The sequence below is a fragment of the Crinia signifera genome, chromosome 4, assembly GCF_055691185.1.
Source record: "Crinia signifera chromosome 4, ASM5569118v1, whole genome shotgun sequence".
In the NCBI taxonomy this organism is placed as follows: Eukaryota; Metazoa; Chordata; class Amphibia; order Anura; family Myobatrachidae; genus Crinia; species Crinia signifera.
In genome coordinates, this window is record NC_139220.1 from 21468106 (window position 1) to 21483302 (window position 15197).

The window sequence follows — 15197 nt, forward strand, 5'->3', positions numbered from 1 at the left end:
GGTTTGTTTACATGCTAGTTATATCCGCTTTCCCACGAGGCGATGATCTCTCCGGAGAACGACTCTGGAAACTAAAAAGGAGTTTTCCGTTTCTACAGGTGACCCTGGCAGGAGGATATATGTTACTAGCGGGGTAATAGCGGAGAGAACGTGCTGCAGGGCTACAGATCCTGCTCCCAGTTACACTGAGGCTTATTAAACAGTATTTTGTCTCGGACAAAACTACATTATACATGTAATAAAATCCTGCCCCTCACCACATAACAGAACCTAATGGTGACATATAAACTCAATTTACTTATTTCAAAATGAATAAAAAAAAAATATATAATTAAGAAACTCTTGGCCCTGGGGTGCTGTGAAAAAAATTCCTGATACCCCAGTGCGACATGATTCAAAAAAGTTTAGATGCCCGCCCCTTTCCAGTGATGTATTACAATGAGCAGGTATCTTAGGGTAGACTCACTGTCAACAGGTCGGCTGACAAAAAGGTCAATAGAGGCAAAAGGCCGACATTCATTTTGGTGTCAATGTAGACACCTGAATAGGTAAAGTGTGGGAAAAAAAACAAACCCTCAGGTCAACCTTTTCATGCCATCAACCATTGCAATGTCAAGCTTGAGCATGTCGACTTTTAGTGTCAACCTGTAGACCTGAAATGAATACAGCAACCTGTCTAAGCTTAAAATATATGAAGGCCCTTCACTTTTCCTGTCCTGAAAGTTTCTCACTCACACACACACAGGACATATTGGAGCTGGACCGGTGTTACATGGGTGCTTTTGTTGTGCCTCTGTGTAGTTTATCAGTAGTAACCATGTAATATAAGTCTCTGCACTGATTTGTAAGGCTGAGAAACCCCAACATTTCTATCTAATACCCCTTTCACATCGCAACTAATTACCGGGTACAAGCCGGTTTCTTGCCGGTTCGACACGGTAATTAATGCGATGTGAAAGGGGATACCAGGTCCCACAAACGGGTAGCAACACAGCAATAAGAACCGGTTAAAATGAAGGGTTCTTACTGGTTCGTTGCCATGTTGCAGGTGGGTTGGGATCATTTGGTCTACAGTCATTAGGTTGACACCATTAGGTCGACAGGGGAAAAGGTCAATATGGGTCTAGGTCGACATGGGAAAAGGTCATTAGTTCAACAGGTCGTTAGGTCGACAGTCAAACGGTGACATTGGGTTTTTCAGTTTTTTTGCCTGAATGTCAACACAGTCGACATGGACACAGTTTTAAGTGCACCGCATTGCTCACTGCGTTCACTATGTGCCGGGCACACTATTTTATTCTCCCACCACGCCCTAGTTGATGGTAGGGCATGAAATACCGCCTGTCGGCACAAATAACTGTGGAAAACCCCATGTCGACCTTTTGACTATCGACCTAGACATTGTCAACATAATGACCTGTCGAACTAAAGACCTTTCGATCTTTTCCCATGTTGACCATCATGCTGTAAACCAAATGACCGCATCCCGTTGCAGGTTGAGCGACCCGTTTCCCGTTCACACTATGGAGGAGGCAGTGCTCGGAGGAGGCAGTGCTCGGAGGAGGCAGAGCTCGGAGGAGGCAGAGCTCGGAGGAGGCAGAGCTCGGAGGAGGCAGAGCTCGGAGGAGGCAGAGCTCGGAGGAGGCAGAGCTTGGAGGAGGCAGAGCTTGGATCAGCGCCAGCTCTAAGCGCTGCCTCCTCTCCCTCCCCCGATGACGAGCAGACTTCATGCCGCACCCCCAGATGACATCAGCAAACCAGCAATAATGCCGGTGCGCTGAGGGGATGTGAATAAAATGCAAGGTCGCGCCCTGGACTGAACCGTTTCACAGTCCCGGTGCGACCCTGCATTTTGCGATGTGAAAGCGGCATAAGATTCCACAGAGCTCTGATGGATGCGGACACGTAGAGCAAACACCCCCCAACATTAGAGAGTGACTGGTATCTTGTACTATGCATAGGTAGCTTTTCTGTAATAAATTCCCATTTCCCCATCATCTTTATTAATGAGTTAATACACACATAAAAATCACTGGGGCGCAGTTCGAGAAAATAGAAAAATACATTTTATTGGGCATTTCATATGAATATCTGAATATATACTGGGACTGAGGTCTTAGAACTTTGCTTGATATAACATTTAACTCACAACATGCAGCTAGTACTTGACTTAAGGTGGCCATACACACGCAGATTTATCTTCAGATCTGGCTGGTTGGAACAATAACATGGTTATGGATGAGAGCAAATGACAGTTGACCATTTGCTTGGAAAAGCTGGAAAACTGACAAACTGTCACTCATCCATAACCATGTTTTTGTTCCAACCAGCCAGATCTGAAGATAAATCTTACTAGTGTATGGGCACCTTTATTGTAGACGATCTAGTCGCGGCCAATGTGATCTGCTGAGAAAACTGCATTGTATACGTTAGGATTATTTTCCGTTTATGTTGCTTTGTTACGGGGATCTTATGCTTTTGATGGAGCAATTATTGATTAAATACCTGATGAACGGCGATTGCCGCAGACTGTAAGGTAAGAGCACCGTAACAAACCAGTAACTACAGCTCATTGCCAAGCATTTAAATCTGATTCAATGGAAATAAAATAAAGCAACCAATAAAAAATAAAAAAAGTTTTCTGCGTTCTCCAATTAGGAAACGGAACCCGACCTAACCTTTCACTATAGAATAATGGTGGATGCACAAGTCATTTATTTGCACTTTCCATTAAAGCTGCAGTCACTAACATCTAGAATATTAGATCTATAGCGCATGAGAAATATCCCGAAATAATGATTTACTGAGAGCTAAAACGGAGAATTGATTATCCCCAAATTGATTAGTATTGATTCGATCACCCTGCACATTCCAAAAACCATGCAGTTCCTCTTCATGCCAGGGTTGCGCTCTCTGCAATGATGCATCTAGCACAGTCTGGTCTGGGATTCGGTCAAAATCCCGAATGGGCCATAATACAGACAAGGACAAAATCCCGACATTTAAAATCCCAACATTTAAAATACCGACAAGGTCAAAATCCCGACATATAGAATGTACAGGTGAAACAGTCAACATGACTTTCCGTCGACAGGTCGCGAGGTTGACATGGTTTTTTTCACTGTTTTTTTACCCGAATGTCGACACAGTTGACATGGACACATTTGAAAGTGAACCGCAGCCCCTCGCATCGCTCGGCACACTTTTTTATTCTCCCACCACACCCTAGTGGATGGTAGGGCATGAAATACCGTCTGTCGGCACATGTCGGGACAAAAAAGTGAAAAAAAAAAAAACATGTCGACCTGTCGACGGAAAGTCATGTTGACTGTTTCACCTGTACATTCTATATGTCGGGATTTTGACCTTGTCGGGATTTTAAATGTCGGGATTTTGACCTTGTCAGGATTTTAAATGTCGGGATTTTGTCCTTGTCGGTATTATGACCCATTCGGGATTTTGACCGCATCCCCTGGTCTGCATCTCAACACTTACATAATGACCAGAGCGTGCTGGAAGCACCGCAGAAGAAAGCGTCACCCCAGACAGGACAACGGAACGGTGGGAAAAAGGGGCTGCATGAGTTTTAAAAGTGCTGGAATGAACTTAATAATAATTTGGAATTAACAATCAAGCAGGAAAATACAAAGAAAGACACAACAGCAATGATATGATGTTGCTGGAACAGCGAATTAGAGGAGCTTGCAAATGGAGTTCGAGAACGGGTGATCACATGAGCAGAAATGCCAAACTAAATCTTTTATTTTCATTTGAGGCCATAAAACAAATAGACAGCGAAGCCAATGAGCAAGACGGCCAAGAAGAAGAGAGCGGTCAGCTGCAGCTGGAACAGCAGGTAAGACAACAGTCCGTTCACGAGCATGGAGAGGGAGATGATAAACAGCCTGGTGATGTTACTGCTGTGCTTCATCACAGCCGACATGATCAAGCCGTTGAGGGCCTGGCTGATAATGATGACCACCACCCAAACGGAGAAGCCGTCCAGAAAACCCTGGCCGTGACCTCCGGTTACATGAACCAGCAAGTTGATGATGATGCCAAAGGAATACAGGAAAATGTTCTGCAAGTTCAGAGGGAGCTTCTGAGTCTTCAGTGTGACCTCTGTGTACACCGCGGACAGTCCTGAGATGGTGCAATAGAGTAGCATCAGCAGCAGGCCTTGAAGGCTGACGTATATGTTGGTGTCTGCAGAACGCTTCTCTAGATCCTGAATGCCACCATAGCTGTAGAACACGCCGGCTGCAGTCAGCAGGAACAAGGCATACCACTTGCGGGCGGAGAGCCTCTGACGCAAGACGGCGCTGTAGAGCAGAGCCGTGCTGACAATCTTTAGGTTGCTCAAGACTTGGAAACTGCTGGGGTCCATGAAGTGCTGCATGTGAACCACTAAATTATTGTTGGCACCATAGAGAATGGCTGGCAGGGCGAAGGGAGCTGCCATCCTCCATGAGATCGATACCTGCAACGACTGCCGATCCCAGATTAGGAGAAAGACCACGGACACTACGAATTTGGACAACTCAATAAGGACGACAACAGAGGACGAACTGAACGGGATCTGCCCACCTACACTGCACAGGGATATCAGAGGGGCATGAGACCCGTAGATGAAGACTGACACCACCAACATCAGTCCCCATGTCACCCGCTTGATGATCTTACCGGTGGATGAGCTCAACGGTTCCTCTGGCCCCACATTATCAATAATAACCATACCCGCGGAACCGGCGCACTACGTAAAGGCAGTGACGCAGGTGCTCACAGACTTGGCATCAAGTTGAGTTTATTCATGTTGGATTAAATAAAGTTTGCACAATTCAAAGGTACAGAAAAAAAAAACGGTTCTAGGCTTGGTTAATATGATAAATCTGTTAAACGAAAGCCGTTTCTCAGCAGCAAAGTCAAGCTTTGTAATGTGATCAACAATATATATGGCTGTTCTAATGTAGATGCTGCAGTGTTATGTAAAATTAATGAACAATGCAGAGATGAAAGTCTTGTAGCCCAGGCAACTCACCGAGCGTTCAGTAAGTGCAACGTGTGCCCGTCTTAATCGCTTTCACTCTTCAACGTCGCATATAAAACACAATGTGTACCAAATGTAAGCAAAAATAGAGAAAACTCTTAACAGTGCGTTATGAGGGCGGCTGGGCCAAGTCCTACCACCCACGGCAGATCCAGGGGAGACCGCTGCATAGTTTGTAACAATGTGAAATTAGAAGATACCCAGTACCCGATATAGCACTTAAAGCGTGAAAGGCGCAGTTAACAGAGTGTCAGCTCCTCTTCTCCAGTCTAATCAGGTCCCTTTCTTAAAGAGTTGAGGTAGTCCTTGATGGTCTTCTCCACGTTTGGCACTGCGTAGGCCTGAGCGGCGTAAATTCCCGTGCAGGTCCCCACCACGAAACCCAGCACAGCAGAGGATCTGAGCTTGGCGAACACATAACCGGCCACAAAGCCCTTCAGTAATGGGGAGCGGAGGATGGAGCCGTCCTACAAATGATAAAGAAGTTGGTTGATCACGGTTAAAATTGCACGGAATAAAAACATCAGCGACAGCTATATATATCCTCGTACAGGGATGGGGAACCTTCAACCCTCTAGCTGTTGTTAAACTACACATTCCAGCAGGCCCTGCAACAGTTTTAGCATGGCCAAACAGCACAACTGTTGCAGGGCATTCTGGGATGTGTAGTTCAATAACAGCTGGAGGGCCAAAGGTTCCCCATCCCTGCCCTAATACAACAGTGCAAAAATAGTGGATTGTCCAATCCTACAGATCACTTTAGAGGCAGCGCGATAAGGACTATGACAATTACTTCCTGGGTCATGGGGTCATACCCTTCCTCACCCATTAACTCCCTAATCTGGCTCTGCCAACAGACGTACATTATAAGGAATATATTTTTTACACTTGTCAGGATGCCAAGTATAAAAAATAAAATATAGGGTACAACATACTTCCTTCACAAGTTGTCCAAAAATTTGGAAGCCTCTGTACATTGTGTTCATTCTAGCACCCGCCATCTTTGAAAACCCATGCAGTTCCTCTTCCCTGCCTGGGGTGTCGCTGTCTGCTGTGGTGTTTCTAGCACAGGTCTGGTTTGCATATCAGTGCTGATATAAAGACCACACTGTGCTCGAAGCACTACAGCAGACAGCGACACCCCAGGCAGGGAAGAGGAACTGCATGGGTTTTCAAAGATGGCGAGTGCTACAATGAACACTAGTACTGTGCGAGAGCTTCAACATGATGGCTGTCCCAAATCATAGCTTATATTGTGGACCATGGAAGAGAGTTATCCAATCCTCTAAAGGTGACAAGCCGATGTGTTTTCCATGTGAACAATCAGATTCTAGCAGTCAAATATACTATAAAATGCCAGCTAGATTCTGACAGGTTGCCATTGGCAACATCTCCTCTTGTCCTCTTAAGAAGGTTTAATAAATCGCCACCCAAATCTGAAAACTAGGTTGTATTCAAGCCCAAATTTGTGTTGCTAGTCCTTCCCTAGACACGACTGCTTTTATCCATATGCCGAGTAATCTTAGTCTCCGCCCCCACGCCCAGCCCTCCAATCTGTACAGCCCCTCCCTGCCGCACCCCCTTCTAGGTCTGTCCCATCTCCATCCAAGTGGGTGGCACAGAAGCATGTGCCCAGTCCTTACACGATTAGTGGGTGTGGCTTAACAGATCCACAGCCAGAAGGTCCACAGCCAATAGGTTGACAGGGTCAAAAGGTCAAATAGCAGAAAAAAGGTAGACATGTTTTTAAAATCTAAAAAAGGTATATAACAGACGAAACAGCTAAGTATATTACATTCATAACAATATTGGAAAACATTTCCCTTCATACTAATTTCAGCATCCTGGCAGATTGGAGGCCGGTCGTGGCAATGGACATGCAACAGTTAATGAGACATCAACAAGACAATAAAATAGCACAGTAATCATAATAAACCCGTCAACAGAAGTACTTCTAGCTTCTGCGGTTACATCTTCAATAAACCGGCAACAGACATCTGCAAAATGTCAAAGACTCCCACGAGTGATGGCGAAATCGCAAACAAGAACTAATAAGGTGGGATTACGTATTACGTATGTGATTATTGCTCATTTCTGGCCTCAGCAGAGCAAGGACAGAAACATTATTTACGTCAATCTTATCAGAGAGCGGCAGGCAGTAGCTGGAGCTCCCACGGACTCACTAACCGGACTCCATCCTCTTACAGCGAGCGCACCACAGCGCTACCGCTGGCAATGCAGACAGAATCAGCGGGGTGGAAAGGGGAAGAGGCGGCTTCTGAAAGGCTTTTACTGCAATACACAAACATCTACCAAAGAATGCGCGCAGCAAATGGGAGCACTAAGTGACTGCTGCAGCTGGGATTCTTGAAGGAAATTAACATTTAACTTTTTTAGTCCCTTGGGTCGGCGATAGAACTCCAACTCACAACTTTAAGAGGGCAAAGTATCAAAACTTGGAGAGAGATCAAGCACCAACCTAAGGCTGGGTAGACCCTATACGATTTGTATACCTACTATATTGATAACGATGCATTCTCCCGTGGGTCACAGATGACCCCTTATGCCTGGACATGCAGTCAAAACTGCCTATTGCCAAAGACTGCACATTTAGGGCGGACGCTGGTTGACATCACTGAACAATATTGTGGTGGGTGTTTGTGCTAGTTCGTTAGTCCACCACCAGTGTGTTGTATAGGGCAGTCATCAGCCCATCACTCGCGAGCTACCGGTAGCTTTCCGGAGCAATCCGGGTGGCTTGACCACTGTTCCCTGCCTGCCGTCGAAGCTTTACCCATCCCCCACCTCCGGTACCCGACAAACAGCGCTGTGCAGCAGCATCCTGAGGCTCTGCGCCGGGGATGGAGAGAAGGTAACAGCCAGTTCAGCGGGTTGCTCGGCACAAAAGGAGGGATTAACATCTAGCCCGCCCACCAGGGGAGGAGGCAGACCCAGCACTGGGGAAGGAGGATTCCCGTCAGCTAGCCAGCTGTGGGAGGTTGACAGTCAGCCCAGTAGCCCACCCACCGTAATGCGGTTGCCCATACGCAAAACATTGGACCATGCGCATACGTAGTTATTTGATAATCACTTGGGCTACAAAATTGCAGCCAAGCGAATGGGTCTGAATCAGGCCCACAACGCTACTCCAGGGGAGAGGGAAATGCAATATAGCCTCGGTGCTAATCTGGCCACGCTGCCCGATTTCTTAAAATGGCAATTCTGTAAAAGGCATAACCAACCTGTTTTGCCTTGTAAACGATTACCGCTTTAAAACATTGGGCAGACTCGGTGGGATCGCGCCGATGGCTTCAAGTCGCAGGCTATAACATTCCCCCCCAGGGTTTCCAGGTTGCTGCTGCTGACAGTCTGATTTCCCTTGCCCACAGTTTATATTCATAATTCTCCAAAGTGATGGATGCAGGCAGCAATGGTAAGATTCTACCAAACCAATGGCGTCACTGATGAAAACATCCCGGTTCTACCACATGGTTATAGATTATATTGATAAGGACTCACTTTTGTAATTTTTTTGACAGACAATAAAACAAACTATTGATTTACCTGGTATCTGTATGATGGGTATAAACTCTAATTAAATCGACATTGTCAATAGGTTGACGGGTTAAAAGTCAACTCTGCTGAAGATCGACAGTTTCTTTTTTTTTGCCTAACTTTATCTATAACCAAGCACCTGGCTTACAACTAGCAATAGCAGCCCTGTCCAGAGCATGGCAAGTGCGGCGAGCCGTGTGAGGGGACGCGGTACACCAATCGGGGTTACACGTGTCGACCCTTTTTGTGTGTCAATGATTTCCATTTCAACTTTTTGACTGTCGTCCTTTTTCAGATACTTTTCCTTGCTGACCTTTTGACCCAGTTGAATTATGCCGCGGCAACCGTTTGGGGACGACCCTATTGACTGACGACTCAATCCATGCCCAATTTACCTGAGTTACTCCAGACTGTACTTCGGTCTCTATTTTACGTTGTAGACCCTCCAGCTGGTCCTTCAGAAAGGCGAGATCCTTCAACTTTGGGGCACCCTGTTAAGAACAGAAAGTTCAGGTTAAATCCTACAATACCAGGTCTTACTAATAGGGAAAAAAAATGTGAAAACTTAAGGGGCCTACACACATTGCGACCCTGCTTAGCGCTCCGAGTGATACTAGATTGCTCAGATCGCTCAGCAAGATTGCTCAGCACACAGCAATGTGACAGTGCTAGGAATCTGAAGCTAGAAATCTCATGGGAGGTCTGTGAAGAAAAGAACAAATGGCTATTGTAAGGTACAGTAATACCAGCAAACTGGGGCTTGCAAAAACGTAAAACCGCAGCAAAGCGGAAACCATCAAGCGGATAGTTCGGCCTCCCGCTATTGTGTGAGATTAAGGTGCTAGATGGAGGAAGCGTTGTCCTACAGATCTGGAGAGGGCTTTAGTGAAAGTCATGGCGAAGTGTATACTAAATTTTTAAAACTTTTACAGATTTCTTTTTTTAGTCATTCTAAAAATAGCCCATGGGATTTAATGTTCTATAGAATAAAAAGTTAACAAAGTCTAACAAAACTTACTTTATGCAGTCTAGTTCCAAAATCTCTTAACAGATGTAGGTTTAATAGCTCAGCCAGAGTGCAGTCATCAGTAATTGGCTGTCACGAGAGACCTCTGCCCATTGGATGCCTGACTATTTATTAGCTTGGCTGAGAGGAACAAGGGGGTTATTCTGGTTCACTCGCAAAGGCACAATCACTCTCTAATGGGCAAAAACATATGCACTGCAGGTGGGGCAGATGTAACATGTGCAGAGAGAGTTAGATTTGGGTGGGGTTTGTACTTCAAACTGATATCTATATTGCAGTGTAAAAATAAAGCAGCCAGTATTTACCCTACACAGTAACAATAAAACACCCAAATCTAACTCTCTCTGCACCTATTACATCAGCCCCACCTTCAGTGCACGTTTTGTCCATTACAGAGTGATTGTGCCTTTGCGAGTGAACCAGAATAATCCCCCAAGTGTCATTTGATGGCGAAGCTCATCCTAAATGCTCTGGCCGTCAAATGGTAGCGGTGAAGTCACTATCGGAACCGGCCTTAACTATGGACGGCCATCGATGGTTATCTTGAGATGACTACATGCAGCTGAAATTAATTTATCCAACCACTAAAATGGCAACAACTACAAATCCAGCATCAAATGGAAAGCTACTTTCATTGAGTGTGAACCATCGATGGTTGATTAACATCGACTTTGAATGCCCATCGATGCCACATGGAATTTTTTTCTCCATTACATATTTTTTTCTCCATTAAAGATAATAATAAATAATCTTGCCATTAGCATCACAGCAAGGAAGGGAGAAAGAAATGGAAGTATCTATTTTGAGAATTATTCCATCATTAACAACTTCTAGTATGGCGCTACAAATACAAGTTGGCGTTCCTTGTGCTAGAAGTGCCAGGATGTAATGACATTCATGGGCTGTCCGTGCATGCTGGCACTAGTAGTGCTACAATAAGTTGTTACGCCACCTTTTACCATTTTCCCCTGGAATGCGATAGCCAAAGGTTCCCTTGAGCAGGTCCTGTGCAAACTTGACATCGGGCTAGGACTTTGGTGAGGAAGCGTGACAAACCCCTTCCCGTTGTACAGAACCTGTGCATAGGATTCTGTCATCTCTGTATCACCGATCGTCATTTACTGTCCCCTCTGCTACACTCTATCCTTCGTGTAGAGACAGTAACAGCACAGGCTTAGACATTCTAACAGTAAGCGGACACCAGCAGCTGGCAGCCCGGAGTCTGTAGCTGGACTGCGCTTACACCTTCTGACCAGCTATTCTAACAGACTTCAGGACAACATGGGAGCATTCAATGATCTGAGCTGCAAAGTGATTACATTTACAGTAGATGATTAAATCCCCATCAACCGGCTTATCTACCCGGCCTGTGACAGTAACAGGAAGCAAAGCAGATGGCAAACTCAAACTATGATACCGGGCATCATTTGTGGTAGAGATTGAATTAAGAGCCGTTCGCTAGTGACTGGCAGACAGCAGTGACCTGCATTACCCGTCACCTCCCCAAGCACAACAGTATCACACATATAAGGTATAAGATAGGGCGGAAGTAGTGGCAGGTTTATATTATACTATACCTATAATACACAATATAAAACTCATTTTCACACCTGTATAGAAGAGGAAACAGTCGTTAGGTCAACATAACTAAGTTTGACATACATTGGGTCGACATAGACAAAACAGCGACGCGCCTAAGGTCGACAGGGTCAACACAAGCATTAGGCCAACATTAAGAAGGTTGACAGGCAGAAGGTCGACATGGGCATTTCACTTTTTTTTTTTTTGAGCCGACATGTGCCGGCAGTTGGTATTTCATGCCCTACCATCCACTATAGAGTGGAGGGCGCATATAATAGTGTGCCGAGTGGACACGGTGCACCGATACGGTGTCCATGTCGACATTCGGGACAAACCTTCTGACTGTTGACCTGCCCAATGTCAACCTCATGCTTGTGTTGACCTTTTGACCCGATGTATGTCTACCTTAGTTTGGTCGACCCAATGACCCATTCCCTTTAAAAGTTATCACTGAATAGATGTGGCAAAAAGGTCTGGCTTGATGACAGGTGGACAAGTCAGGATCCCAACTGCCAGGCATTTAACAGTCAGGATTCTGAAGTCGGTAAACTGACCGTTAGAATCCCAACTGTCGGAAGGTTAACCGTTATCCAACCATGCAGTGCGGCTCACACAGTGGAAGTGCTAAACAAGTCAGGGGGGAGGAGGAGAACGCTGGAGGGTGGGGGTGGTTTGGAGTACTACAGACCAGAATAACCATTATGGTGAGTATTCAATTCAGGATTCCGACACTCGGAATCCGGGGCCGTTTTAGTTTCTACCGACTAACTCAATAGCTGGAATTCATTGTTTCAGCTGTAGCGTGTCGGAAAGTCCGTGGATCGGCAAAACGCGTGGATTCACCAATCCATGGCCGTTTCCGGCAATACAGACTCGCCTCCATAGTGAGGTGGATCTCTAGCAGGCAAAACCTGTGCGGGACTGAATACTGAACTGCTGATATTTCCACTGGCATAGATTGAATATACCCCCATATAGTCATTATTGAGGAGAGTGCACACAGCTCATGTACCTCTGCCCTACTGAAAAACTTTCTGTAAGATAATTCTGGCAGGAAAGGCACCTGATGTGACTAGTGTCACTGTCACTCCACAAAAAGCAGCACACGTAAGCCGAAAGGAGAGACACACTAACAGCTGGTTATACTGTACACAACTAGGTGGTGGAGGGGGAGGCTGTAGATCATAGTTATGATCTACTACTACTATAAATCTGGGAGCAAATATCCATATTTTGCACATATAAGTCCAGTGATAAATTCAACATTCACGGCCTCTAAAGCTTTTACAGTCTACAACAAGAGTATTCAGCACGCAGCCCTCCAGCTGTTGTGAAACTACACATCCCAGCAAGCACTGCCATAGTTTTAGTATGCCGTATCAGGAAAACCGTGGCAGGGCATGCTGGGATATGTAGTTCTGTAACAGCTGTAGGGCCGCATTTCGCACACCCCTGGTGTCTGATGGAACGCATTAGCCAAAAGATTTATCAGGATCTGCGCAATTTATAATAAACAGAGTTTTTGTAGATAACTATTATCCGAGAGGTCAGACAGATGATCGGAAATTCACACACACACACACACACACACACACACAACTTATGCTGTGTACACACGGGGGCGATAGGGGCTGAAATCGCTGGGAATATGGTCACTGAGCGACCATATTGCCAGTGATTGGAGTGTGCGCCAGCGATAAATCGCCGGGTGCGCGCTCCCGTTTTCAGCCCCTGAATGGCCGCTGGTCGGAGGAACATGCTCCTCCGACCAGCGACATCCCCTGCCTCTTCACCCAGCAGTGTTTAAATTTTCATCTGCGACCATCTCTGGTCGTAGATGAAAACGGGACACGGGGCAATATGATTGCTGGGCAATATATTGCTAGCAATATATTGCCAGCGATCATATTGCCCCATGTGTACGCACCTTTAGAGCTTAGGAGAAATCCGTATTTTTGGAATGATAGAGGGGCTATTCAGAGTTGAACGCACATCTATGAATTATCTAGGATGCAATAGAGAAATTAGGCAGAATCTGATTGGTTGCTAGGGGAAACATCAACTATTTTCATTTTTAGAAGCTTTAGTAAATTTATGCAAAGGTCTCTGCAGTCATTCCTAACATTGGTCCTCAAGGTACGCAAAAGCACCATACACACCACCCGACCTGGCAGCGGCTGATATAGTTAACCATATCGGCTGCGGTCGGACGATATTGTGCATACACATTGAACGATAGCGGTAAATTATATTGTTCAGTGATGTCACAGTGATGAACATGCAGGTCGATGGCTATATTGCCAAATAGCAAGGCTGTCATTAACGATACTTCGTGTACACACTAGACGATATTGACATTGTTAAAGATATCACTAAGAAGGCCCTTTCTGCACAGTATCCTTCACAATAACCTCTAGTAGTGTGTATGGGACTTAACAGTGCAGGGTTTAGTGATGTCTGTGGTTGAGAACAGGTGACTTAATCAGTACCTCAGTTATTATCGTTTATTTATATGGTGCCACAAGGGTTCCGCAGCGCCTGTTATCTGTGCTGAACCTGGATATCACAAAAAGCAGCTCTTTTTTTGTGCCAAGGCTGTGCCTGCCATACCACATGGGCGTCTAAGGGACAGCAACAGGAGCGCATCGTCAATTGACGCAAGAGAAGTACTGTGTAACCAAAGCATGGTGGACAGCTCTGACACAAACCCACCAAACCGGCGCTTGTCGGCACAGCGATGACCCTAATAATGTATTTTCATTTATTAGCAAATAATGGTATCATAGAAGGTAACCTGACAGCAAATGCAGTAACTATACCCAGTTATTGTCCCCCCTGAGGCATAATAATGAGATGAGCCATGCTAAGCACCCATACACATGGGATTTGACTGACAATATCCAGCCATAGGACATAATCCAACTCCCACCATAGCTACAGCAGTGTGTCCCCGCAGCAACTTAGGCACTAAAAGTCACAGCACAGCACCACACCACCCACCCCCATGCTGGGAGGCATCATGCACCGTTATAGAGGGGCTTGGACCACACCAGGACTACAGCATGATGGCGGCCCCCACGCCGAGGGACTTTATTTTGCACCAATTCCATACCAGTCACCAAAGTGCAAGGTCGTAATACCACGAATAAAGCACCATGCTGAAAGACCCGTGGAAAGGCGAAAAGCACAGATGCTCTACTAACTATATGGCCGGTCACTGAGCCCCCTATGCGCTTCTCACCCACTCACCTTGTCATCCGACATCTTGTACAGCCGGCGCAGGCGCACTGAAAGGGAGGGAGCTGCCACAGCGCTTCCGGCAGATCGATCATCTCTGTGTGCAAACAGATGACACGCTTCATTGCCGAAACGAGCGATGATTCGGGGCTCGGCTGCGTTGCCTGGACTCCCAAGTCCAAGTCAGTTCAAACACATCAGTAGCTCATAGGTTATGTTCAGAAAACTACACACACACACACACACAGTTAAGAGGGGTTGGGATCATTTGGTCTACTACAGCATGATGGTCAACAGTCATTAGGTCAACACCATTAGGTTGACATGGGAAAATGTCAACGTGGGTCTAGGTCGACATGGTTCTAGGTCGAAAAGTCATTAGTTTGACAGATCGTTAGTTCGACAATGTCTATGTCGACAGTCAAAAGGTCGACATGGGTTTTTTTTACTGTTTTTTTTACCTGAATGTCAACACAGTCGACATGGACACAGTTTCAAGTGCACCGCATCCCCTGGCATCGCTCGCTGCGCTCGGGATGCCTTGGACACGGTGCCTCGCTACACTCGGCACACTATTTTATTTTCCCTCCACACCCTAGTGGATGGTAGGGCATGATATACCACCTGCCGGCACATGTCGACTCAAAAAAACAGTGAAATACCCCATGTCGACCTTTTGATTGTCGACCTAGACATTGTCGAACTAATGACCTGTCGAACTAACGACCTGTCCACCTAGAACCACGTCGA

At 45.9% G+C, this 15197-nt stretch overlaps 2 protein-coding genes across 2 annotated transcripts; both read right to left on the bottom strand.

Moving 5' to 3' along the window:
- Nucleotides 1–3386: 3386 nt before the first annotated feature.
- On the bottom strand, nt 3387–4735 carry SLC35A4 (solute carrier family 35 member A4). Its single transcript, XM_083181390.1, has one exon. The coding sequence runs from the start codon at nt 4733–4735 to the stop codon at nt 3767–3769; it is 969 nt and encodes a 322-aa protein (XP_083037516.1). The 3' UTR covers nt 3387–3766.
- Nucleotides 4736–4787: 52 nt separating this feature from the next.
- On the bottom strand, nt 4788–14564 carry LOC146073855 (SLC35A4 upstream open reading frame protein). The gene is made up of 3 exons (XM_083181391.1): nt 14460–14564; nt 8998–9093; nt 4788–5514 (listed from the first exon to the last, which is right to left on the bottom strand). Exons 1-3 carry the CDS (start codon nt 14472–14474, stop codon nt 5317–5319), a joined length of 309 nt encoding a protein of 102 aa, XP_083037517.1. The 5' UTR covers nt 14475–14564; the 3' UTR covers nt 4788–5316.
- Between the last annotated feature and the right edge of the window lie 633 nt (nt 14565–15197).